We start from the raw sequence: 27,545 nt of genomic DNA on the forward strand, positions 1-27,545 counted from the left end.
CGTTTACAAAAAAGGAATTGAAAGGTAAAACAGCGATGTCGGACGATTTTGATTCTGTACTTCCGGCTACGTCGCCCGTGACCTTTTGAACGTAATTACGTAATACGTGACGTTACAAACGCGCCTCACAGAATAGAGCAAGGCTAGCATTTGTCCTTAGAAAAGTTACATTTTTGGAATAAGTTTTGAAATAACCGATCGTTTCGCATGATAAGACCCTTATTCATCGTCTGGTGTCGTTTAAAGACATTTGAAGCTGCATCTGAAACTGTTATTAACTGTCTTTTGGACCTGAACCATCCGGTTCCCATTGAAGTCCATTATATGGAGAAAAATCCTGGAATGTTTTCATCAAAAACCTAAATTTCTTTTCAACTGAGGAAAGAAAGACATGGACATCTTGGATGACATGGGGGCGAGTAAATTATCAGCAAAAGTTTTTTCAAAAGTGAACTAATCCTTTAAGTCCACACACACACAAGACCTCCCAGAAAACGTTCTGCATTCTAAATATTTTGATAGAAAAGGTTCAGTTTATTAAGCGATTTGTTTTTACACATCGAACAGCATCTCCCCTGATGTGAACTTACAGACATGAAGCTGACCATCTACAGTGTGACAATCATCTCAATATCTCACTGCTGATGTCAGTTCATCACACTGTGTGTGTTTACATCTGTGTTTATGTGAGCGAGATGAGTGTGTGTGTTTATGTGTCGGTCTCCTCTTCAATGATCTCTCTGATATTCTGCAGTAGCTCAGAGAAACATGGTCGTCCGTGAGGTCTCTGAAAACAAAAAAGAAACACACACACACACACAGTGGTAGAGTAGTTATTCAGAATGCTGATGATGTCAGCGATAGACACATGCAGCTGGAACACACAACACCACTTTTAAGCGCTACAGTACAGTTTCACAACACACGTTTGCTCCAATACTCACAATACCTAATAACACAGAACCCAACGGAAATATTTCCAGGGGAACCAAATAAGTGCCGAACCCGACTGGGACGTGCTGGTGCTTATAGACATAATCAATTCAGAGACACCCTATTGGCCGCTTTGGAGTGTTGCTGCGATACGTCAACGCGTCCGCCATTTTGCTGAGGGCAAGACTGCCCTGTAATCAAATGCAAAAATAAATTGTCACAGCCCTGTCTCTTTTTGTGAGACTAAAGATCGCCCGTTAGATATACACAAGACGAATTATATCTTATGTTTAACCATGTTTACAATTTTAACTAACTTTAAGTAGAACTTCAAAGTTTAAGAAGTGTAATACTTTAGAAAATACATACTTGAAATTTTAGAATGATTAGAATCGGTAGAAGATATACTGTTTATATATATATTCCCTGCACGCCCAGTGTTGTCTGCAATTGGGACGGGTCATGTTCACACCTTGAACGACCCTTACCAGAGTTGGTTTGGAACCGGACTGAGACCACCTCGAGTGTGATTGCTGTATTCACACCAAGGGGGAAACAACTTGAGTTCGATTCAGTTGAACCCAATAAGACAGATATGAATACACCCGAAAACATTTGCCATCAAACTGGGAATATCAAACATGTCTGATCTCCTCCAACTGGATAGTCCATCGGGTGTGGTGTATTCCAGCCGTAAGGCAGTGTGTGTGTGTGTGTGTGTGTGTCTAACCTCGTGCCAGCAGCGGTACATGATGTTGTAGATGTGTCCTGACGCGCGGTGAGGCCTGTACAGACGCCCGCCCTGCGTTACCTCCTCCACCACCTCCACATTCGAGCGGTTCTCAAACGGGCTCCGGCCCTCCGAGAACACCTCCCACACCAGCACACCTGCTCACACACACATGCTCAACACCTTGATAACACAAACACACACAACACACTCGACCTCTGACCCCAGGCCTCACCGAAGGACCAGACGTCTGACTTGCTGCTGAACTTGTTGAAGTGCAGGACTTCAGGTGGAGACCATTTGACGGGGAACCTGGAGCCCATGGAGCTGGTGTACTGGTTGTCCACCACGTACCTGCCGGAGGAGTGAAGGAGGATTAGATGTTTGAGCTGGAAAAACAAGACAGAAACACTGAGGAAGAACATCATTTTTTGCAGTGTAAGTCATTAAAAATATTCTAGAAAACACTTCTGTTGTGCTTTACCCATGATGCAATGGGAACGATATATCTCACATGCCAAGCTAAACACTGCTGGATCTGAACCAACAAAGAACTCTCCTTTAACTAAGCGACCTGTTCATGCGGAAATGGGCCAAGCACGCACAGGGACTGGGAACTCGAGCTGGGGCCGGACAGGCCTGCATCGAGAGAGAATCGAGTTACACACCTGCTGAGAAGGAGTTTAGACTGAGTTTAGAGGCCGGACGTGGTAGAGAAGGACGTCCCTGTGATGACACACCGACTCTCTGGAATGAGCCAGAATGAGCTGGTTATCTAGATAATTTAGCACCCGGATGCCCTGGATGTGCATGACCTTGGAGAACGTCCGCAGGGCCAAAGCTAGACCAAATGGAAGGACCCAATACTGGTACAGCTTTTCCCCAAAGGCGAACCGGAGGAACTTCCTGTGCCGTGGAATGACCTGGATGTGGAAATAGGCGTCCTTCAGGTCCATGGTGAGTCCCCTGCTCGAATCTGCACCAGGATAGTTCTACCAGAAAGGTAGAACCATCCTAGGCATAAACTGCTTAAGGGCAGCTGATTGCGACCACTGAGTTGACCACCTCTCCAAACAAACCCGACTGGCAGATAGTGGTGTCCAGTAGAAAGACCTTCATCTTTTTTGCGGATTTCGGTGGGATTTAGCCATAGGTGGCGCTCAACATCCCCCAAACCTGCCATGGTGCACCCAGCCGCATGCTAAGTCGCTCTTCCGGTGTAAAGCCTCCCATCCTCTTGGATGTCCCCCAGGTAGGCCTGAGGAATGGCCATGGTATGAAGTGCCAAACCTGCCTGGTGATCCTACAGGGCTTAGAAGGAAGAATGCTAACTAGCATGGGCTAGATAAATCTCTTCTCCTGATAACCAGCACCGCTCTCAGTGCGCTCCCATTGCGTCCTCGCTTCGCAGCTGCGAGTGAACCTATGAAAGAGAACTACATGCAACCAAAACATGACATGATGTTTTTGGATGACGAAAACCCAGAGATCTGTGGCGTCAGGATGACTTTTCTTCAGTGCGTCCCTATTTGCACCCTACTCTCAGTCCCTGTGTGTGCCGTATGAACAGTGTGAGAGGTGTGTGTGAAGATGAAGAGACAGCGAGAGTTCTCTGACCTGGTCATGCCGAAGTCACACACCTTCACAACGTTCCTCTCGTTCACCAGGCAGTTCCGCGCGGCCTGAAAACACACACACACGAAATTAAAACGTCATGTGACCCTTTTCTTGAATATGATCTTTGACATCCATCCATCCAGTGTTAGGGTTCGGGTTAGTTTGATTCTGACCAGGTCTCTGTGTATGAAGTTGTTTTGCTCCAGGTACTCCATGCCTTCACAGACGTCCTGACACATGAAGAGCATCTGCACGCGCCCCAGAGTCTTGCTGTGCTGCCGCAGGAAGTGAAGCAAACAGCCGTTCTCCATGAACTCGGTCACGATGCAGATGGGCCTCTGAGACACACACACACCGTACAGCTGGACCAGCTTAGGGTGACAGAGACGCCTGCAAACACACACCATCATGAGACGACTGAACCAGTGCTTCACACACAGAGGTCATCTACCCGTCTGTCCGTCTCTCTGTATCTGTGTGTCTCTCTGTCTGTCCATCCGCCTGTCCGTCTGTCCGTCCGTCCGTCCGTCCGTCTCTTTGTCTGTCCGTCTGTCCGTCTCTCTGTCCGTCCGTCCGTCTGTCTGTCTCTTTGTCTGTCCGTCCGTCTGTCCGTCTCTTTGTCTCTCTGTCCGTCCGTCCGTCTCTCTGTCCGTCTCTTTGTCTGTCCGTCCGTCCGTTCGTCTGTCCGTCTCTCTGTCCGTCCGTCCGTCTGTCCGTCTCTTTGTCCGTCCGTCCGTCCGTCTCTTTGTCTCTCTGTCCGTCCGTCTGTCCGTTTCTCTGTCCGTCCGTCCGTCTGTCCGTCTCTTTGTCTGTCCATCCGTCTGTCCGTCTCTTTGTCTCTCTGTCCGTCCGTCTGTCCGTCTCTTTGTCTGTCCGTCCGTCCGTCCGTCTGTCCGTCTCTTTGTCTGTCCGTCCGTCCGTCTGTCCGTCCGTCTGTCCGTCTGTATGTCTATTTATCTATCGCTCTGTCTTTCTGTCCGTCTGTATCGGTCTGTCCATTTCTCTGTCTGTCTCTGTCTTTCTGCCTGTCTATCTGTCCGTCCGTCCGTCTGTATGTCTATCTATCTCTGTGTGTGTGTGTGTGTGTGTGTGCCTGTCTATCAGCTGCAGTGCAGTGCGCAGACCGAAGCGCCCGTGCCCTCAGATTACTTGGACGTGACTGTGTTAAAAGAGGTAAAAACTACATAAATTCAGTTTGTTTTCTCACACAAACCGCTCGTTTCGTGTCTTAGGCCATCAATGTGTACTTACATTAACGAGTCATTAAATCATGTTTAATTTGGACTTCTCTCTGCATGCTCTTTGAGGTGGTGACCATAGACCTCCATTATATGACTGACAGACAAGAACGGTTTGACCTAAAAATATCAAAATTGAAAATACTGTGGAAACAAAGACCCCTACATCTTGGATGCCCTTGAGGTAAGATAAAACATGTCAAAAATTAATTTCAGGGTGAACTATTCCTTTAAGGATGTAGCACTGTCTGATCACTTCTGTATTTTCTTTGATATATTGATCTCTCCTGCCACTGAAGCTGTCTGTGTTTGTCAAGAAGAGATGCTTAAATGAGAACACTGGTGTGCTATTTATGAATCTAAATCTTTAAAACCGAGCATATCCGCCGACTCTGTTGATTCTCTCCTTGATTCTTTTAACTCAAAAGTTAAGAGTGTAATTGATGATATTGCTCCTGTGAAAGTCAGGAAGGATAGTGGTAGACAAACAGCACCTTGGAGAAACTTAACAGCTGTGCAAAATATGAAAGTCGATGCAGAAGAGTAGAGCGCATATGGCGGAAGACAAAACTTGTAGGCCTGAGACGAGAGTTCAAGAGACTTCCACGACGCATGAGCGAGAATTGCGTTATTTTTCTACTACTTCTTGCGCAATTCTCGCACATGCGTCGTGGAAATCTCTTGAACTCTCGTCTCAGGCCCGCAAGGAAGAAAAGGAATAGTCGAATAAAGTCTTTATTTTTGTTTTATTTCCAGACAAAAAGTATTCTTGTCGCTTGATAAACTTATAGTTGAGCCACTGTAGTCACATGGAATATTTAAACATTTTCTTCATTGACTTTCTGGGCCGTCAAGGAGCCTATGTAGCAGTGATCCACCTCTCAAATTTAACCAAAAATATCTTCATTTGTGTTCCGAAGATGAACGAAGGTCTTACGGGGTTGGTACAGCATGGGGGTGAGTAATTTATGACTTAATTTTCATTTTTGAGTGAACTAACCCTTTAAGCTCAAAACAAGAACAAATATCTGCCACTGGGTCAGAAAAACAAACTTAATTCAAAGGGAAACAAGATTATTGTTCGGACTCCACTGGCAGATAGGTGTTCTTAATTTTGATTTTTTTTTTTTTTTTTAAACACAAGACTTAATGTTTTCGGTCATTTTGCTTTTATGTATTGTGATTTAAGAATTTTTTGAAATTTGTGCTGGAAACAAGATTTTTTGCAGTGTAAAGCCAGCAGAATGAGTGTGTGTTTCCGTCACACACCTCCAGCTTCTTCCAGAAGCATCTGAACAACGCACAGAGAAAGTTAAAAAAAGAGACAGACACTGAATGAAGGACTGATAAGAATCTAACGCTCACCGCGCAGGAAGTGGATCTGCTGTGACGTGTGACACACACACACACACACACATTTGCCCACCCACCACATTTTCCAGCTTCACAGCAACTTTCCACTCGTTCAGCATGTGTCTTACGTCATGATCTTGGCTTCCTCTATGAAATCATCTTCACTCATGGCTCCTTCCCTGACGGTTTTAATGGCCACTTTATGCTGCGCCCTCCACTTTCCCAGTCGCACCACTCCAAACTGGCCACAGCCCAGCTCCTTCATGAAGGTCAGCTCCGACGGGTTGATCTCCCATTTATCTGCACATCAAGGAGAACTTTCAACATTCAGTCCAAATACCAGATCATTAGGTAAAGATCTGCACACTAAGACAGGAAACATGCAACATGTGTATCTGCGACACTAGGTGTAACTGTGAAAAGGGTCCATAAAGCTGACTATGAGAGTGTCAGAGAGCGGTCACGTGTGTGTGCCGGTAGTCTGACCTGAACTGAACCCTGCTGTCGCCGGCAGGCATTGGCCCTTTGGCCCGATGGGATATCGCAGTCTGGCCACCAGCCCTGATCAAACACAGCAGATCTTCAGCTCCTCGTTGCACCGCAACAAAAGGACAGAATAGAGTCGAGCAGAATTCATGCCAGTACCTGCCGCATTATATTTGTGGTAGTTGATGAGTTCAGGAACAGAGCTGAACACGTGATTCTCTGCCAAGTAAAACTGAGCTGTGTCTGTCTGCTTTATCTGGTAGTGCCTCACCTCGCCTTTACCTGAACTGATCAATCAATCAGTGGATTAATCAGTGGATCAATCATTCAGTCAGTGGATCAGTCAGTGCATTGATGCTTCTTTACCTGTGTGTGTAAACTGACACTGTGTATCCACTGGGCTGAGTGGAGCTTCTGACCACAAACCCTCCGTCCTTCCCCTGAAACTCACACACACACACACGCATGATCATCATGATGATGACGATTGATCAATTATTGATGTTGAATGGATAAGCTTCTTCACCTCTTGTCTTAGTAAATGTTCTGCTTCAGCTCTGTTAACATTCTTGCAGTACCAGCTGATGAAGATAATCATCACACACACACACACACACACACACACAATGACCAGTCAGTGAACTGTTAACTCTGAATGATCTCGGGCCGTATTCACAAAACATTTTATCTTACCCCGAAGAGTTCTCCTAAATAGCAGTAAAAGTTCTTAATTAAGAGTTTTCTCTTAAAACATGTTCACACTGCTGAGTGAGCTGAGGAGCTTGATCCCCTCGATTCCCTTAAACTCCTTGATACCCCTAAACTACTCGATCCCCTAGATCCTCTTAAACTCCTCTAACTCCTCGATCCCCTTAAACTCTTCGATCCCCTTAAACTCCTCGATCCCCTAGATCCCTAGATTCCCTTTAAACTCCTCGATCCCCTTAAACTCCTCAATCCCCTTAAACTCCTCGATCCCCTTAAACTCCTCGATCCCCTTAAACTCCTCAATCCCCTTAAACTCCTCGATCCCCTTAAACTCCTCAATCCCCTTAAACTTCTCGATCCCCTAGATCCCTAGATCCCCTTAAACTCCTCTAACTCCTCGATCCCCTTTAACTCTTCGATCCCCTTAAACTCCTCGAGCCCCTAGATCCCTAGATTCCCTTTAATCTCCTCGATCCCCTTAAACTCATCGATCCCCTTAAACTCCTCAATCCCCTTAAACTCCTCGATCCCCTTAAACTCCTCGATCCCCTAGATCCCTAGATTCCCTTTAATCTCCTCGATCCCCTTAAACTCATCGATCCCCTTAAACTCCTCAATCCCCTTAAACTCCTCGATCCCCTTAAACTCCTCGATCCCCTAGATCCCTAGATTCCCTTTAATCTCCTCGATCCCCTTAAACTCCTCAATCCCCTTAAACTCCTCGATCCCCTTAAACTTCTCAATCCCCTTAAACTCCTCAATCCCCTTAAACTCCTCGATCCCCTTAAACTCCTCAATCCCCTTAAACTCCTCAATCCCCTTAAACTCCTCGATCCCCTTAAACTCCTCAATCCCCTTAAACTCCTCGATCCCCTTAAACTCCTCGATCCCCTTAAACTCCTCGATCCCCTTAAACTCCTCAATCCCCTTAAACTCCTCGATCCCCTTAAACTCCTCGATCCCCTTAAACTCCTCAATCCCCTTAAACTCCTCAATCCCCTTAAACTCCTCGATCCCCTTAAACTCCTCAATCCCCTTAAACTCCTCAATCCCCTTAAACTCCTCAATCCCCTTAAACTCCTCGATCCCCTTAAACTCCTCGAGCCCCTAGATCCCTAGATTCCCTTTAATCTCCTCGATCCCCTTAAACTCCTCGATCCCCTTAAACTCCTCAATCCCCTTAAACTCCTCGATCCCCTTAAACTCCTCGATCCCCTAGATCCCTAGATTCCCTTTAATCTCCTCGATCCCCTTAAACTCCTCAATCCCCTTAAACTCCTCGATCCCCTTAAACTTCTCAATCCCCTTAAACTCCTCAATCCCCTTAAACTCCTCAATCCCCTTAAACTCCTCGATCCCCTTAAACTCCTCAATCCCCTTAAACTCCTCAATCCCCTTAAACTCCTCGATCCCCTTAAACTCCTCGATCCCCTTAAACTCCTCGATCCCCTTAAACTCCTCAATCCCCTTAAACTCCTCAATCCCCTTAAACTCCTCGATCCCCTTAAACTCCTCGATCCCCTTAAACTCCTCGATCCCCTTAAACTCCTCAATCCCCTTAAACTCCTCAATCCCCTTAAACTCCTCAATCCCCTTAAACTCCTCGATCCCCTTAAACTCCTCGATCCCCTTAAACTCCTCGATCCCCTTAAACTCCTCGATCCCCTTAAACTCCTCAATCCCCTTAAACTCCTCAATCCCCTTAAACTCCTCGATCCCCTTAAACTCCTCGATCCCCTTAAACTCCTCAATCCCCTTAAACTCCTCGATCCCCTTAAACTCCTCGATCCCCTAGATCCCTAGATTCCCTTTAATCTCCTCGATCCCCTTAAACTCCTCGATCCCCTTAAACTCCTCGATCCCCTAGATCCCTAGATTCCCTTTAATCTCCTCGATCCCCTTAAACTCCTCGATCCCCTAGATCCCTAGATTCCCTTTAATCTCCTCGATCCCCTTAAACTCCTCGATCCCCTTAAACTCCTCGATCCCCTAGATCCCTAGATTCCCTTTAATCTCCTCAATCCCCTTAAACTCCTCGATCCCCTTAAACTCCTCGATTCCCTTAAACTCCTCAATCCCCTTAAACTCCTCGATCCCCTTAAACTCCTCGATCCCCTTAAACTCCTCGATCCCCTAGATCCCTAGATTCCCTTTAATCTCCTCGATCCCCTTAAACTCCTCGATCCCCTTAAACTCCTCGATCCCCTTAAACTTCTCGATCCCCTAGATCCCTAGATTCCCTTTAATCTCCTCGATCCCCTTAAACTCCTCGATCCCTTTAATCTCCTCGATCCCCTTAAACTCTTCGATCCCCTTAAACTCCTTGAACCCCTCGATCCCCTCGATGGAGAAGATTTGAATGGGTCGATACTCACTTGTTTGCCTCTATAGATCCTATTTCTGTAACATAGTTACTGGGAATGAAACCCTTGTTCCTGAAAGAGAAATTGAGTCCAAATCAACATGTCTGAACTAAAGAAACTCTCAGACACACACACACACACACACACACACACACACACAGACCCGTGTCTGTCCTTGGCTCTCCACCACAGCTGGTCTTGTTTGTGAAGGATGATGTATGTTTCTCCACGCTGGAGCGTCAGGTCTGAACTCTCTCTGGCGGTGAAGTCGTACATTGCCACCACCTTCATCACTCCGCTGTCATCATCCTCAGGAGGAGACGGAGGCAGCTTCTTCTGAGACCACTGAGTCTGAAACACCAGAAGACAATCATTACAGAACCAACCAACCGATGGATGAACGACCAGATGCAGGAGTGTGTGTTTACCGTACGGACGGATTCCTCATATCTGTTCATGTCCACGCGAGTGCTGCTACTGAGAGAGAGAGAGAGAGAGAGAGAGAGAGAGAGAGAGAGAGAGAGAGAGCATTACTTGCTCACACACACACCTTTGAGAAGATGCTCTTTATTCACACTTCTGCAGCGCTGCAAACTCTCACGCTCTCCTCAATCACACGGCAAATGTGCGTCTCATTACTTTTAGATTATTTATTTTGTAAACCTTAAGAAGTAAAAGCAGTATATTTCCATTGTGCAAAACAAGCAGTCATGACAGCACTGCAAAAATTCATATTCCTACTTGTTTTTGTTTGTGTTGTTTTCTGACACAATTATCTAACAAACCAAACATATTTATTTAACAAATAAATAATCAAATTCAAAAGAAAAACAAGATGATGTTTAGCCTGTGATTGCTTCCCACATACTGAGGAAGAATATGATTGAACAGGAGATCATGAAGACCAGAAGATTAAAAATAATGGAACATTAAAATATAACAAATTCTTGTTGACCATCAAATGAATGTAAGAAAGTAAATTAATGAATAAATAAACAGCAAATTTTCAAAAAAAGTCAGCATTCTGCACAACATTAAACTTAAGTACTATTGTTAGATTAAATCACAAGTCAATTTTTGCTTCCTGAAAATCTTATAGGAACCTGTGATCAGATCTCACTCATGCAACCCTGCACATGATGTTACTAGAGAAGACTGGCCCTGACCTCCCTGACACCCCTGACCCTGGTACCTCGGACCCCTGACCCCCGACCCGGGTTCATATGACCCTGCTACCTTGGACTCCTGACTCCCGACCCGGGTTCATCTGACCCCTGACCCTGGTACCTCGGACCCCTGACCCTGGTACCTCGGACCCCTGACCCCCGACCCCCGACCCGGGTTCATCTGACCCCTGACCCTGGTACCTCGGACCCCTGACCCCCGGTACCTGGTCTGTAGAGCGCAGCAGCAGCAGCAGAAGAGGGAGTGGATGGACTGATCTGGAGAGAGAGAGACACACAGCTGAAGGGACACGATGGAGGACGACCGGCTGAACCTCGAAACATTATTTTTCTGACCCAGTTGGAAGATATTTCTTCTTGTTTTAGGCTAAAATTTTGATACATTTTCATAAAAAAATACCTTCTTTTCCAGTTAATGTATCTGGATTTAACCCTCTGGTGTTCTTCGTGAGTCGGTCAAAAGTGACCGAATTGTTGTTGTTTTTTTAATTGAATGTACTATATTTTAGTTTGATAATGTTTTTTATTAAATATTTTGTATTTTAGGGGATTTTATGGTACTAAACTATAATTCTGCTGTTTTTATAATCCATTTTTTCCACTTTTTAAGCACAGACCTGAAAATTAAAATTTCAACTGAAACTGTGGTAAATCTTGAATGCTTTAGAGCGACAGACTAAAGTTTGATCTCTTTTCAAAGACGACACTTGTGAGAAAAGTTTTAAAAAGTGAAAGTGAACTTTATGTATTTTATGAATGTTATGTGTATTATGAAAAATGCACAAAAATACTATTTTTAATTTTTATATAAAATGTATATTTTCAAATCATGTTTTACTCTAAAACTGCAAGAAAATCAAAGTCATAAATCTAAACAAGTTGTGTTCGGCGTGTGAGCTGATCTCTCAGTAAATAAGCGCTCGGTGAGTGTGTGTTCGGCTGCAGTACCAAACGCTTCCTCTAGAGGAAACTCTTCATTCCTTTCCAATGCGTCGTTTATGACTATTGCTTTCAGGACCATTTTACCTGTTCAGATTATGTCCACGATGTGTGTGTGTGTGTGTGACGTGTTCATACAGCAAGTGCCAATATCTTTACCAAGTTTCGTAACATTCCAAGGAAGTAAAAAATTCTAAAAAAAAACAATACGTAACATTTTTCGGTCAAACATGACCGAAGCGCATCAAAGGAGATTCGATATTTGTGCTGGAAAGCTAATTGATCAGAAGCTTCTCCATCAGGCGGATCTGTGTGTGAGAGAAGAAGTTTCTCGAGATCAAGCGTGTGAAGCTGCACTGCAATGACCATCTGCTCAAACCACAGTCTTCCTGTCAACACCGAGCTGAGGAGACCAGCGCCCGGACGCCAGCTAACCCACACACACACACTCACACATGTATATTAGTGTGTAATGGTAAATGGTAAAGGCCTGCATTTATATAGCGCTTTCATAGACCCAATGGCCACCAAAGCGCTTTACATTTGCCTCACATTCACCCATTCACACACCGACGGCCATGCAAGGCGCCATCCAGCTCGTCGGGAGCAGCTGGGGTTCGGCGTCTTGCTCATGGACACCTCGATTCTTGGTGGAGGTGTTGAAAAAAAAAAAACATGTTTAAAGCTTGACGTTTTTTGAATGTTCCGAAGACAAAAAATCATAACTTAATGGGAATATTAAATTGTCTTGGAATATATTTTTGTGTGGATTCAAATTTTGTGTGGTCTCTGGTCATTTATGCGTGATTGATTATTTGAAGAAGTTTGAAGACAAGAAGGAAAAGCTTCTAGAGATTCACGAGCAGCCGACGCAGATGTTTTTAATGGGTTACACTTGATTGTACAGTGTCATAGGTACATGGGTCATATATTACAGCCCTACTGTATACTATATAGGCCTACTACAGTAATAACTATACATTATTCATAATTACATGCAACTAACCCTGAACCTAACCTAATCCCTAACCTGACCCCAACATGTTGTTTAATAATAGTATTCAGTTCTTAAATCTATAATTACACAGTAACGATGACCCTCAGATACAGAGCAGCGTTACCCGAACGCGGAGACTCTCATATCACACACTGAATATACATGTACAGCTGTTCGATCCGTATATGAAATACACATATGACATAAACACACACACACACACACACACACTTTCAGTGCAGCATCATTATTCTGTAATATTATTATTATTATGATGTGAAATGTTGTCGTACTCACTGGACTGAATCATTTTACCGCAGTGAATCTGTCAGCCGTGTCAGCATGGCATGTGTGTGTGTGTGTGTGTGTCAAGTTTGAACATGAGAGTGGAGGAAAGGGTGACGTAGTTCACACACACACACACACACACACACAGTCTTTCCGCTACAGGATGTCACATCATGAAAAAAATGAAAACAATGACACACACACACACACACACACTTCTTCTGGGTAGTCCGTCGTCGGATGAACACCTCTCCTAGTGTGTGTGTGTGTGTGTGTGTGTGTGTGTGTGTATGCGGGACGAGCACGGCTCTCGATGCTCAGTTCTCCTGCACTCGCTCCAGGGGTCCGGCCTCCTCACACACCTCCTCAGCCTCGTCCTGCAAACCAGGAGCCAAGATGGAGTTGGCCGTTCATTATCTCATGAGGAAGGCGTTCATGGCCAGGCCTTCTCAGCGGGTGGAGCTTTAAGGCTGCTCCTGTCCTCCACCACACACACACACACACACACACACACACACACACACACACACACACACTTGCCTGATAAACAGTAGTGGATCTGTGTGTGAAGGGGTATCGCTGAAGACTCTTCTCCTCAGTCTGTCTCCCGCATGAAGACGCTTGAGCCGCGAGAGCATCTCCATCCAGGTCCAGATAAACACTGAGATAGTGGAGTGGGGAATCATGAAGAGTGAATACTGAGGCTTTTGTTGGGGATCCAATGATCATTAGCAAAGGAAACACACACACACACACACACACTTATGAGATCTAACAACCCTTTACTGCATAATTAGCACATTAATCTAAACAGAATAATATCTGTTCTCCACCAGAACTCGCACAGGAACAGATGTACAGTGTGAAGCGTTTTAACATGAGTGAGTCTCTTCTGCAGCGCCTCTAGTGGCCAGTGGAGGAACTGCAGGTTAACTCGCTCAGTGTTGATTCAAGAGGCAGAGAGGAAGGTTGCAGCTTGGTATCAACCCTAACCCATTACATGTACATTTATTCATTTAGCTGATGCTTTCATCCAAAGCGACTTACAATTGCTATACATGTCAGAGGTCTGGAGCAACTAGGGACACATCAGGGACACATCATCACATTGGTGTCTCACAGTGATTTCTCTCACACCAAAGCCATGTGTCTTACCCACTGCGCCATCACCATCACTACCCCCATTAACCCATTAACCCATAAACCAATTAACCCTGTTAACCATTTAAACCATTAACGCGTTACCCTTTAACTCAGCAACCCTTCCATCGTTTCTTGAAAACGGCCACAGACTCAGTGGGTGAGATTAACTAACATGATCATTTAACAGTTTTTAAACGTATTCACTTACACGTATTTGAGAATGGGAATATCAGTTAGTTGATGACGTTGCTAAAAAGTTTTTGAACATTTTCAATAAAAAGGAAAAATAAAAGCATCCGTGTGTGTGTGTGTGTGTGTGTGTGTGTGTGTGTGTGTGTGTGTGTGTGTGTGTGTGATGTGACTCGCAGGAGAGCCGGAAACTCGCGCTGGGAATCAGAATATTTTAACTTTTAAAAGTGAAGGATTATTTTATCGTGTCCTCCGTCTGTCCATGAACATTCAACTGTGTGACAAACTGCAGTTCTAATCAATTTAACCTTTTTGCAAATTATAGTATAAAAATGCACACATATTATTATGAATAACATGAATCGTGTAAATTATATCATGTTTTCAATTCCAGACATGAAATGGGATTAAAAAAAATAACGGAAGGAAGCTGAATTGATTGTTCAACAGAAAATGTTATTTATCCTGATTTAGAGTGTGAACCGTTTTCGTCAAGCCAGTTTTCGTCAACAGAACAGTTTTCGTCAAGCCACCAATCACGATCGTTTACATGGCAAATACTTTTTTTCAATTTCAATGATTTAAAAGCTTGAAAGATTTCAGAACAATCCCTGATCGGTCCAGTAGGTGGCGCAGTCGGCACTGTGGGCTCGCAGGCAGTGGAAGGCCGAGAGAGGAAGAAAATGCAGATCTTTAAGAAGCAGAATCACCCACTCACTGTACAAACATGGTTGAGCATCCACTGAAATCGTTTCATGTAACAAACTACGGTAAACAACACACACACACACACACACACACACACACACACACACACACACACACACACACACGAGAACATGTCACGTTATCTATGTGCAAACATCAGTCAACAACAGTTAGACATTAAATACAATTGGCAAGTAAACGACGATGTTCAAAAACAACAAAAAACGGAAGAATCATTTTTCATATATTTCATGTCAACAGGAGCATGAATAATAACAGACTTCTGAACTTCCTTGATTCATGTTTCCTGATCACTAACCGCACACACACACACACACACACACACACACACACACACACACACACACACACACACACACACACACACACACACACACACACACTCTCTCTCTCTCTCGCGCGCACACGCGGAACACTACCCGGAGGTAAGAAATGTTTTAATATTAATTCGTTTATTGGAGCTCGAGTCACTCTGTCGAATAAACCATCGCCTCTGTTTGTGATGATCTTCACTTCACTGGAGTTTGGAAGTGAAAATGAAAGTTCTTTTAGAAATTATTTTGTTTGCGGTCATTCGAGTTTCTGTTCAACAATCAATTAAACAAAACAAACAAAAGGCAGCTTAAGCCGAATGATTATGTTTATTCATATTACATTTACAGGGTTGTCACGCTGTTATTGATTCAGGAACTCGATTTCTCATATCTATATTTAGTGCTGATTTTGAAGAGAGAAGTTAGTGTTCTGTCAAATCTGAAATGAATGTAAATGTGATTTAATTTATTTAATTGAGTGTTTGACCTCTACTGCAATTGTTCTTGATGTGTGTGTGTGTGTGTGTGTGTGTATACACAACAAATGACGGAACCTCAATATCAAGATCACTCAAAGTTCAGCTTCAGATTTAGAGTCTCAGAGCTGTTTTATTCTCCTGTTATGGCCTGAAAGAGACATTTTTACTTCTCTCTTTCAGAATGATTATATTCCGAAGGGGATAAAAATTTGCATCACGATAAGTGTACCGGTATGCTATTTTGGTTGTCAAAACATTTGGTAGCCTAACTACACATACTTTAGTGAGAGCATGTGCAATGATTGGTATAGGCTACTGCTTTTATTATTGCTTTATACAAATTTTACTATTTCAATTTAATTCTTGTGGGTTTACTTGATTTCAATGGATTCATATCAGGTAGCTAATACAGATGTTAATTTTTGCTGTAAACAGAGACAACAGAGAGTCCTGTCAGCTGGAATTATTAAAGGTTAAATTGTATATAGGCTTAAAATAAATATAAACTTTAGGCTGTAATATTTTAATGATATCAGTAAAAAATATAATAAATATGTTGCACCTAGTTAGCAAAATAGCCTACTCATTTATACTAATAGTAAATATATGATAAAATAAAAAAAAATTTCCTAACCAACTTGTGTGCTATGGTTATTAATTGGGTTTCCTGAGGTAAATGTAGCGTTATGTGATTGTAGTCACTCCGGCTGTTTTTAACCTCTTTCCACTGCTGAAAAACACTGATCAGTCGATTACACCCAGATAGCTCGAGTCTATTTAATGTAATGTTTACATCTGGAAGACGTATTTTTAAGAGTTATTAGAAGATGTCTTTAAGATGTAATGATTTGGAATGCATGTTAAACTGACATCTTCTAAACATCTATTTGACATCTGACAGGAAACGTCCTATAGACATATTGCAGATGAGCAAACACTCTTAAAAATATGTCTTCCAGATGTAAACATCACATCAAATAGTTTTGTAGTTTTGTGTAAAATAGAAATACTTTCATACTGTATTTATATTTATACATAATTTATATTATATATATTTTATATATAAATAACACATTTTTCTTAAACATGTGCACACACACATATATTTTGTAAACAGAAACTTTTATTTCGGATGCAATATTCTTCTGCAATCTTCTGTTGCTCTGAGGTTTCGAGTCACACCATGTGCTTGTGTTTCTCAGGTCCATGGCAGCTCTGGGCGTTCAGGTTCCTCAGAGATGAGCTTGACACCCGTCCTGGAGGAAACGTTGATCAAACGTTCTCAGCAGAAGAAGCGAACGTCTCCGCTCAACTATAAAGAGAGGGTGTTTGTGCTCACCAAGAGCAAACTCACGTACTATGAGCTCAGAGCTGAGGTGAGGCTTTACTAATGATATTAACACATGAAAGCCTTCAAAATGTTCTGTTTTTTGGGTTATAAGTGGGAACATCTCATTGTATCATTCTTTAAACGTTACGGGAAGAGATGTACGATATATCGGCCACCATATTGGTATCGGCTGATACATGTTTAGTTTTAATGTTGACGTTATCGGCCTGATAATACCGTAAAACTTCTAATAATAGCCGGATTTTTATTTTTTCCAAATCTTCGAACTGCACGGGCTTGTATTTATACATACAAAAATGTTTTTCGTTGTGTAGGCGTCCTGGAGAATATTTCTGTTCGTCCTAAACACATTATCTATTGTCAATTTAAAACTCAAGAAATCATCACTGATGTCAAATAACATTAATTTTACCCGAACCACTTTTAACGCAAATATGACACACACACGCACACAGCTAGCTACTACCACCATACTTAATCAAACTTGTAACTTTATGACGTTAGGCTGATGCAAAGTTTACAAATGCAAAATTAACGGGCATGCAGACGCAGAGTGTGACGTTCGAGGATAATCTACTGTCACTGGTTATTAGGTGGCCAGTGTTTCACTTTTCCCTCAATATTATTAACAGAATAGAAAGACACCTGGACTCGGTCGAGACCAAAAGCCATATTTGGCAAGACCAGTGGCCGAGACCGAGACAAGTCCGAGTCCGAATACCAGCGAGTCCGAGACCATAGAAAAACGTAGACCAGACTCGGGTACTACAGCCCAGATAGAGGGTTATTGAGGGTTATTGACTGTGATTGAGGGTTATTGACTGTGATTGAGCGTTATTGAGGGTTATTGAGTGTGATTGACTGTGATTGAGGGTTATTGAGGGTTATTGACTGTGATTGAGGGTTATTGAGGGTTATTGAGTGTGATTGACTGTGATTGAGGGTTATTGAGTGAGATTGAGGGTTATTGACTGTGATTGAGGGTTATTGAGTGTGATTGAGGGTTATTGAGTTTGATGGAGGGTTATTGATTGTGATTGAGTGTGATTGACTGTGATTGAGGGTTATTGAGTGAGATTGAGGGTTATTGAGGGTTATTGAGTGTGATTGAGGGTTATTGAGTGTGATTGAGGGTTATTGACTGTGATTGAGGGTTATTGACTGTGATTGAGGGTTATTGAGTGTGATTGACTGTGATTGAGGGTTATTGACTGGGATTGAGGGTTATTGACTGTGATTGAGGGTTATTGAGTGTGATTGACTGTGATTGAGGGTTATTGACTGTGATTGAGGGTTATTGACTGGGATTGAGGGTTATTAAGTGTGATTGAGGGTTATTGAGTGTGATTGGGGGTTATTGAGTGGGATTGAGGGTTATTGAGGGTGATTGAGGGTTATTGACTGTGATTGAGGGTTATTGACTGTGATTGAGGGTTATTGACTGTGATTGACTGTGATTGAGGGTTATTGACTGGGATTGAGGGTTATTGAGTGGGATTGAGGGTTATTGACTGGGATTGAGGGTTATTGAGTGGGATTGAGGGTTATTGCCTGTGATTGAGGGTTATTGACTGGGATTGAGGGTTATTGAGTGGGATTGAGGGTTATTGAGTGAGATTGAGGGTTATTGAGTGTGATTGAGTGTGATTGAGGGTTATTGAGTGTGATTGAGGGTTATTGAGGGTTATTGAGTGTGATTGAGGGTTATTGAGTGTGATTGAGGGTTATTGAGTGTGATTGAGGGTTATTGAGTGTGATTGAGGGTTATTGAGTGTGATTGAGGGTTATTGAGTGTGATTGAGGGTTATTGACTGGTTATTGAGTGTGATTGAGGGTTATTGAGTGTGATTGAGGGTTATTGACTGTGATTGAGGGTTATTGAGTGTGATTGAGGGTTATTGACTGTGATTGACTGTGATTGAGTGTGATTGACTGTGATTGAGGGTTATTGACTGTGATTGAGGGTTATTGAGTGTGATTGACTGTGATTGAGGGTTATTGACTGTGATTGAGGGTTATTGAGTGTGATTGACTGTGATTGAGGGTTATTGACTGGGATTGAGGGTTATTGAGTGAGATTGAGGGTTATTGAGTGGGATTGAGGGTTATTGAGTGTGATTGAGGGTTATTGAGGGTGATTGAGGGTTATTGAGTGAGATTGAGGGTTATTGAGTGTGATTGAGGGTTATTGACTGTGATTGAGTGTTATTGACTGTGATTGACTGTTATTGAGTGTGATTGAATGTGATTGAGGGTTATTGACTGTGATTGAGGGTTATTGAGTGTGATTAACTGGGATTGAGGGTTATTGAGTGTGATTGACTGGGATTGAGGGTTATTGAGGGTTATTGACTGTGATTGAGGGTTATTGACTGTGATTGAGGGTTATTGACTGTGATTGACTGTTATTGAGTGTGATTGAATGTGATTGAGGGTTATTGACTGTGATTGAGGGTTATTGAGTGTGATTAACTGGGATTGAGGGTTATTGAGTGTGATTGACTGGGATTGAGGGTTATTGAGTGTGATTGACTGTGATTGAGGGTTATTGACTGTGATTGAGGGTTATCGACTGTGATTGACTGTTATTGAGTGTGATTGACTGTGATTGAGGGTTATTGACTGTGATTGAGGGTTATTGAGTGTGATTAACTGGGATTGAGGGTTATTGAGTGAGATTGACTGTGATTGAGGGTTATTGACTGTGATTGAGGGTTATTGAGTGTGATTAACTGGGATTGAGGGTTATTGAGTGAGATTGACTGTGATTGAGGGTTATTGACTGTGATTGAGGGTTATCGACTGTGATTGAGGGTTATTGACTGTGATTGACTGTTATTGAGTGTGATTGACTGTGATTGAGGGTTATTGACTGTGATTGAGGGTTATTGAGTGTGATTAACTGGGATTGAGGGTTATTGAGTGAGATTGACTGTGATTGAGGGTTATTGACTGTGATTGAGGGTTATTGAGTGAGATTGACTGTGATTGAGGGTTATTGACTGTGATTGAGTGTGATTGACTGTGATTGAGGGTTATTGACTGTGATTGAGGGTTATTGAGTGAGATTGACTGTGATTGAGGGTTATTGACTGTGATTGAAGGTTATTGAGTGAGATTGACTGTGATTGAGGGTTATTGACTGTGATTGAGTGTGATTGACTGTGATTGAGGGTTATTGACTGTGATTGAGGGTTATTGAGTGAGATTGACTGTGATTGAGGGTTATTGACTGTGATTGAGGGTTATTGAGTGTGATTAACTGGGATTGAGGGTTATTGACTGTGATTGAAGGTTATTGAGTGTGATTGACTGTGATTGAAGGTTATTGAGTGTGATTGACTGTGATTGAGGGTTATTGACTGTGATTGAGTGAGATTGACTGTGATTGAGGGTTGTGTTTTGCAGAAGAGGCTGAAGAAGGGCTCGGTGGATCTGCAGAGGATCAAGTGTGTGGAGATCGTGAAGAACTGCGCCTCCATCATCCCCTGCCAGAATAAATACCCCTTCCAGGTCTTTATTACAACCTCAAAACATCAAAACTGATGCAAACACACACAATAGAGTAGTAGAGTAGAATAGTGTTTCAGAGCAGCTTTACAGAGATAACAGGAGAATAGTGCAACAAAGTTTGTTTCCTGAAGAAAATAGCATCATAGTCAAGCTTCAGTGATGATTCATTCTGTTGTAAAGAAGTTATTAATTTAGTTCATTTATATATAGAGATGAGAAAACATAGTGATGTCATCGTCCAGCTCAATTCAGTTCTCATATAATGGTTCTACATTGGTTCCACGAGGAACCTTTAACATCCACAGAACCACAAACGGTTCTTCAGATCACTAACCTCCAGGAAAAACATTGGTTGTTTTAAACACGAGACACGGACGAGAGTCCGATCACAATCTCTCTCTCGCTTCAGGTCGTCCATGATTCCACCACGCTGTATATTTTCGCTCCCAGTAATGAGAGTCGAAACGTTTGGGTCCAGAACATCAAGGAAGGTCAGTGAGATCCTCATGTGTTTCATTAATCGTGTATGATCTTCATAAGCAACATGTATTTAATGAATGTACTGTAAACTCTCGCATTCACACGACCCAAAACCACTGAAACTACTGAAGAAACAGTCACACTTCCACAGTGAACGCAGAACTGACACACTGTCGAGGAATGAAGAGCCGCAAATAGCAAATATGTCAAAAACAAATCATTTAAAAATACTTTTTTGTCTTTAAACATCATATATGTGGTATATAATCGTTCCAGGGCACCTTCATTTGATTCTCTTTTCACACACACTTTGACGATATAAAGCACCAGCCGGATGAGATTTGTTAAATGCCTTTAGTCAGAATATGTAAGTTGGATCTATGAAGTCATGTAGATGAAGTTAATCGTTCAGTTTGAACTGATATTGAGGATTATGAATCTGTAAAGTTTTGCTTTTAACATTTTAGTATTGTGACAAACATAATTATATGAGTTGATGCGAATCACACGATGATGCGTTTGATATTCAGCTGTGATGTCACTGAAAGCTGTGCTTTAAAGGTGCTGTTTTGTGCCCCTTTTCTCCAGATGTAATATAAATCTCTGTCATCCCCAAAATGTGTGTGTGAAATTTAAGCTCAAATTACCAGATCATTTATGATTGTATGTCAAATTTGCTCCTTTTTGGCTGAGCAAAAACACGTGGTTTTAGGGTGTGAGCTTTAGCTCCGCCTCTGTTCAGAAGAGGGCGGAGCCTTTACACAAGCTACAAATACTCCGGCAATAACAGCACAGGCGCATCTGACTGATCCAGGATCAGGAGTAACAGCAGCTTTAGCTCCGCCTTCCGGAGAGACTCAGCGCTTCACTTTTACATGTTTCTGAATGTTAGCGGAGACGTTTGTGTAGTTGTTGTGGAGTTACACTGATCATCTCATCATCATGTTAAACTCTTCCACAAGTGTCCACAGTTCCTGAGTCAGTGTTTATAAGACAGCGGTGACACGTGTTTATTTACCTGCTTGCAGAGAAAGAATCACCAAAACAGAGTTACTGGGTTTCAGGGTTTCGGGGTTTGGAAGCACCGGGAAAACGATTTTAGTACTTGCTCAAGAGTAAAGTCAGATTTCCATGATATGTCCCCTTTAATGCTCACACATGACCCATCCAGTGCAGACAGCTGTGTGTGTGTGTGTTTTCCTCAGAGATAAGGCACAATCCTCATATCGCAGCCAAGTTCCACCCTCAGTTCTGGCAGGAGGGCGAGTGGCTGTGCTGTGGACAAGTGGATAAACTCGCGCCGGGATGCGAAGGCTACAACCTGTTCGGGGATGGTGAGAGCCACACCCACATCTCAACATCCAATCTCCAACAGAACCAAGCCACGCCCACATTTCAACATCCAATCTCCAACAGAACCAAGCCACGCCCATATCTCAACATCCAATCTCCAACAGAACCAAGCCACACCCACATCTCAACATCCAATCTCCAACAGAACCAAGCCACACCCACATCTCAACATCCAATCTCCAACAGAACCAAGCCACACCCACATCTCAACATCCAATCTCCAACAGAACCAAGCCACGCCCATATCTCAACATCCAATCTCCAACAGAACCAAGCCCCGCCCACATCTCAACATCCAATCTCCAACAGAACCAAGCCCTGCCCACATCTCAACATCCAATCTCCAACAGAACCAAGCCCCGCCCACATCTCAACATCCAATCTCCAACAGAATCAAGCCACGCCCACATCTCAACATCCAATCTCCAACAGAACCAAGCCACGCCCACATCTCAACATCCAATCTCCAACAGAACCAAGCCACGCCCACATCTCAACATCCAATCTCCAACAGAACCAAGCCCCGCCCACATCTCAACATCCAATCTCCAACAGAACCAAGCCCCGCCCACATCTCAACATCCAATCTCCAACAGAACCAAGCCCCGCCCACATCTCAACATCCAATCTCCAACAGAACCAAGCCCCGCCCACATCTCAACATCCAATCTCCAACAGAACCAAGCCCCGCCCACATCTCAACATCCAATCTCCAACAGAACCAAACCCCGCCCACATCTCAACATCCAATCTCCAACAGAACCAAGCCCCGCCCACATATCAACATCCAATCTCCAACAGAACCAAGCCCCGCCCACATCTCAACATCCAATCTCCAACAGAACCAAACCCCGCCCACATCTCAACATCCAATCTCCAACAGAACCAAGCCCCGCCCACATCTCAACATCCAATCTCCAACAGAACCAAGCCCCGCCCACATCTCAACATCCAATCTCCAACAGAACCAAGCCCCGCCCACATCTCAACATCCAATCTCCAACAGAACCAAGCCCCGCCCACATCTCTACATCCAATCTCCAACAGAACCAAGCCCCGCCCACATCTCAACATCCAATCTCCAACAGAACCAAACCCCGCCCACATCTCAACATCCAATCTCCAACAGAACCAAGCCCCGCCCACATCTCAACATCCAATCTCCAACAGAACCAAGCCCCGCCCACATCTCAACATCCAATCTCCAACAGAACCAAGTCCCGCCCACATCTCAACATCCAATCTCCAACAGAACCAAGCCCCGCCCACATCTCAACATCCAATCTCCAACAGAACCAAACCCCGCCCACATCTCAACATCCAATCTCCAACAGAACCAAACCCCGCCCACATCTCAACATCCAATCTCCAACAGAACCAAGCCCCGCCCACATCTCAACATCCAATCTCCAACAGAACCAAGCCCCGCCCACATCTCAACATCCAATCTCCAACAGAACCAAGCCCCGCCCACATCTCAACATCCAATCTCCAACAGAACCAAGCCCCGCCCACATCTCAACATCCAATCTCCAACAGAACCAAACCCCGCCCACATCTCAACATCCAATCTCCAACAGAACCAAGCCCCGCCCACATCTCAACATCCAATCTCCAACAGAACCAAGCCCCGCCCACATCTCAACATCCAATCTCCAACAGAACCAAGCCCCGCCCACATCTCTACATCCAATCTCCAACAGAACCAAGCCCCGCCCACATCTCAACATCCAATCTCCAACAGAACCAAACCCCGCCCACATCTCAACATCCAATCTCCAACAGAACCAAGCCCCGCCCACATCTCAACATCCAATCTCCAACAGAACCAAGCCCCGCCCACATCTCAACATCCAATCTCCAACAGAACCAAGTCCCGCCCACATCTCAACATCCAATCTCCAACAGAACCAAGCCCCGCCCACATCTCAACATCCAATCTCCAACAGAACCAAACCCCGCCCACATCTCAACATCCAATCTCCAACAGAACCAAACCCCGCCCACATCTCAACATCCAATCTCCAACAGAACCAAGCCCCGCCCACATCTCAACATCCAATCTCCAACAGAACCAAGCCCCGCCCACATCTCAACATCCAATCTCCAACAGAACCAAGCCCCGCCCACATCTCAACATCCAATCTCCAACAGAACCAAGCCCCGCCCACATCTCAACATCCAATCTCCAACAGAACCAAACCCCGCCCACATCTCAACATCCAATCTCCAACAGAACCAAGCCCCGCCCACATCTCAACATCCAATCTCCAACAGAACCAAGCCCCGCCCACATCTCAACATCCAATCTCCAACAGAACCAAGTCCCGCCCACATCTCAACATCCAATCTCCAACAGAACCAAGTCCCGCCCTGTATTTGATCATACCTTTCACTCCGATATGTCACATTACGAAACAAACGATCTGTCTCTAGGTCAGGGGTTCTCAAACATTTTGGTGCCAGGGACCCCTTTCAGGGGAAAAAAAATTCCAAGGACCCCCCTCATATTTATAACAGTTATTGAGCACAAAGTTAATGTGTGAGCGGCAAATGAAATATTTTTGCACAAAATGAATGGTCTCCACCCAGGGTACTATGCAGGAATTTCTAAATAGCCTACTGAGGTAACGAAAGTGATCTTGCTAGGAATCACTTAGGATCCCTCACTTAGGAATTTTTGATGTTCTTGATCTACACATGTGCATTTTAAGGTGTTTTAAGGCCCCACAATTGGATAACTATAGATTTAGTAGAAGCATGTCAGTCAGTGGCATACTTTTCTTTTTTTCTTTTTTGTCAAGATGTCACGAAACACAATCACATATTCCAATCAGGAATGGCCTTAAAAGAGAAATGTTTCAATAATTAGGCCTATTCTGCACACAAATAAAGCCCATAAGCCTATGAATACAATGATAATGGCATTATGTTTAATAGGTGCGTGCGTTGTTAACTTGAGCTACTGTAATTAGCTAAAAAAAAACATACAGTATATGTTAAATATATGAATCCATATCTCATGGGCACAGTATGTTTCTATTGATCTGCTTTTTCCTTTGTTAAAGTTGAGCATGATTAATACTTTGCAAACTGATTGTTTCAGTCGTTTTTTAAAACTTTTCTCTAAAACAGCTGTTTAGTTTGTTAAAGGGTTAGTTCACCCAAAAATGAAAATTAAGTCATTAATTACTCACCCCCATGCTGTACCAACCCCGTAAGACCTTCGTTCGTCTTCGGAACACAAATGAAGATATTTTTGATTAAATTTGAGAGCTGTATAACTACCACATTGGCTCCTAAGGGACTGCCTCTTGACGGCCCAGAAAGTCAATGAAGAAAATGTTTAAATATCCCAAGTGACTACCGTGGCTCAACTATATGTTTATCAAGCGACGCGATACTTTTTGTGCGAAAAAACAAACAAAAATAACGAGTTTATTCGACTATTTTTTTCTTCCTTGTAGGCCAGAACGAGACTTCCTTAGATTTCCACGACGCATGCGCGAGATTTGCGATCTGCTCACACCAGCTTCACTACTTCAGATCGCAATTCTCGCGCATGCGTCGTGGAAATCTATAAGGAAGTCTCGTTCTGGCCTACAAGGAAGAAAAGAAATAGTCGAATAAACTCGTTATTTTTGTTTGTTTTTTCGCACAAAAAGTATTCGCGTCGCTTGATAAACATATAGTTGAGCCACGGTAGTCACTTGGGATATTTAAACATTTTCTTCATTGACTTTCTGGGCCGTCAAGAGGCAGTCCCTTAGGAGCCAATGTGGTAGTTATACAGCTCTCAAATTTAATCAAAAATATCTTCATTTGTGTTCCGAAGACGAACGAAGGTCTTACGGGGTTGGTACAGCATGGGGGTGAGTAATTAATGACTTAATTTTCATTTTTGGGTGAACTAACCCTTTAATTAAGGCCTACATCTTATCTCGCACTTTATGACCGTTGACTGAAACGTCGTGCGGGGAACTTTGAGTTCACTCCGACTCAAACATTTTGACATTGACGAGCTATCGTTGTTAGTCTGCTGAAGCACCTCAGACGAGAAGGTCAGTATCATCGCGATGTGCATCCTTGCAACCTCAGTTGTGGGTACGGCCCTGTCACTATGCACTTTTATTTTGATAATGATCAGACTTCTAATGTCAAATCTACAGTAGCAGTGCTAGAACTGACTATTGTGCGCGCACGCGAGACGCCGGCGCGCAATTACATGGGAATTTTTCCTCAGCAGTGGAAACAGGAATACTCTTATTTATGGTCATAGATAAGACAAGAGTGCATCATCCGAAACGGTAAAGTGTCCATTTTTTATTTGTGTATAGGCTACATTATAAATGACTACAAAATGTCATGCCTTTTAAAAATACAGAAAAGAACCGGATGCGGGTTCATGCCGTCTCTCTGTCTCCTTTCTGGCGCACATCCCGCAAAATCAACAGCAGCGAATAGTCTACTTGACGCAAAGACATAGATTATCTATCTATAGAAAACTTTAAGTGTCTACTTTGTATTGTTTTATGTTAAATGCTTTATATAAGTTACCTTAGGAATAAACAGCATGTTTTCAGATGATAAAGAAAACATGACTCATAGCATGGAAAAAAACGTTAGGTTGTAAATTATTTCGCGGACCCCCTGGCTTTAGCTCGCGGACCACCAGGGGTCCGCGGACCCCACTTTGAGAACCACTGCTCTAGATGATGCGACTGTTCATGCCTGACGAAGGTTGTGAGACCGAAACGTTGCTAAGAACATGTTGACACTCATTTGCAAGTATTGATATGACAGAACATGTTATATTTCTAGCAGTTCAAAGCCCTCATGTTGAACAGTCGCATCTGAAGGGAATAACACTTCATTTATCAGCTTTAATATATCAGGCAAATTTTATTGTTGGGCCGATAACGACAACATGAAAACTGAACGTGTATCAGCCGAGCCCGATACGGTGGCCGATATAGATCTTGCATCTCTAATGAAGGCCTCACACTCATTCAGCCTCTCATGAAGTATTTGTCGTTGTGATGTGTGACGTTTGCGTCATTGATTGTGTTGTTTTCCTGTACTGTAGAAATAACTCGAGTGTTTCTCTCCCAGTTTCCCGTAAACCTCTCCCTCCGGTTCCTGGAGACGACAGCGGCGG

General features: G+C 43.4%; 2 protein-coding genes across 5 annotated transcripts in view; one reads left to right on the forward strand and one right to left on the reverse strand.

Annotated features, from left to right (window-relative positions):
- Positions 1 to 513: 513 nt before the first annotated feature.
- Positions 514 to 12,958, reverse strand: txk (TXK tyrosine kinase). Of its 2 annotated transcripts, none has more exons than XM_039652293.2 (15): positions 12,846 to 12,958; positions 10,819 to 10,870; positions 9,857 to 9,902; positions 9,592 to 9,779; positions 9,441 to 9,500; positions 6,884 to 6,938; positions 6,724 to 6,797; positions 6,517 to 6,644; positions 6,358 to 6,432; positions 6,000 to 6,171; positions 3,454 to 3,670; positions 3,281 to 3,345; positions 1,899 to 2,017; positions 1,664 to 1,821; positions 514 to 787 (listed from the first exon to the last, which is right to left on the reverse strand). In XM_039652293.2, the coding sequence occupies exons 1-15, from the start codon at positions 12,856 to 12,858 to the stop codon at positions 710 to 712; spliced, it is 1,500 nt and encodes a 499-aa protein (XP_039508227.1). In that variant the 5' UTR covers positions 12,859 to 12,958; the 3' UTR covers positions 514 to 709. The 2 variants fall into 2 exon arrangements, with proteins under 2 accessions (XP_039508227.1, XP_039508226.1); XM_039652292.2 differs by having other exon boundaries at positions 9,857 to 9,905.
- Positions 12,959 to 14,789: 1,831 nt separating this feature from the next.
- The window catches only part of tec (tec protein tyrosine kinase), a 23,188-nt gene continuing 10,432 nt past the window's right edge, over positions 14,790 to 27,545 (forward strand). The window contains exons 1-6 of one of the 3 annotated variants that reach the window (XM_039652283.2): positions 14,790 to 14,938; positions 16,893 to 17,066; positions 20,450 to 20,554; positions 20,964 to 21,045; positions 22,240 to 22,368; positions 27,500 to 27,545. The exon at positions 27,500 to 27,545 is cut by the window's right edge and continues 7 nt beyond it. In XM_039652283.2, the coding sequence (XP_039508217.1) occupies positions 16,929 to 17,066; positions 20,450 to 20,554; positions 20,964 to 21,045; positions 22,240 to 22,368; positions 27,500 to 27,545 (500 nt within the window). In that variant the 5' untranslated portion in view covers positions 14,790 to 14,938; positions 16,893 to 16,928. Of the gene's footprint in view, positions 14,939 to 15,208; positions 15,323 to 15,899; positions 15,922 to 16,892; positions 17,067 to 20,449; positions 20,555 to 20,963; positions 21,046 to 22,239; positions 22,369 to 27,499 lie in introns of those variants that run through there. The other 2 variants (XM_039652282.2, XM_089124563.1) reach the window with 2 other exon arrangements.

This window comes from Pimephales promelas, chromosome 20, assembly GCF_988280905.1.
Source record: "Pimephales promelas chromosome 20, fPimPro1.hap1.1, whole genome shotgun sequence".
NCBI classification, from domain to species: Eukaryota; Metazoa; Chordata; class Actinopteri; order Cypriniformes; family Leuciscidae; genus Pimephales; species Pimephales promelas.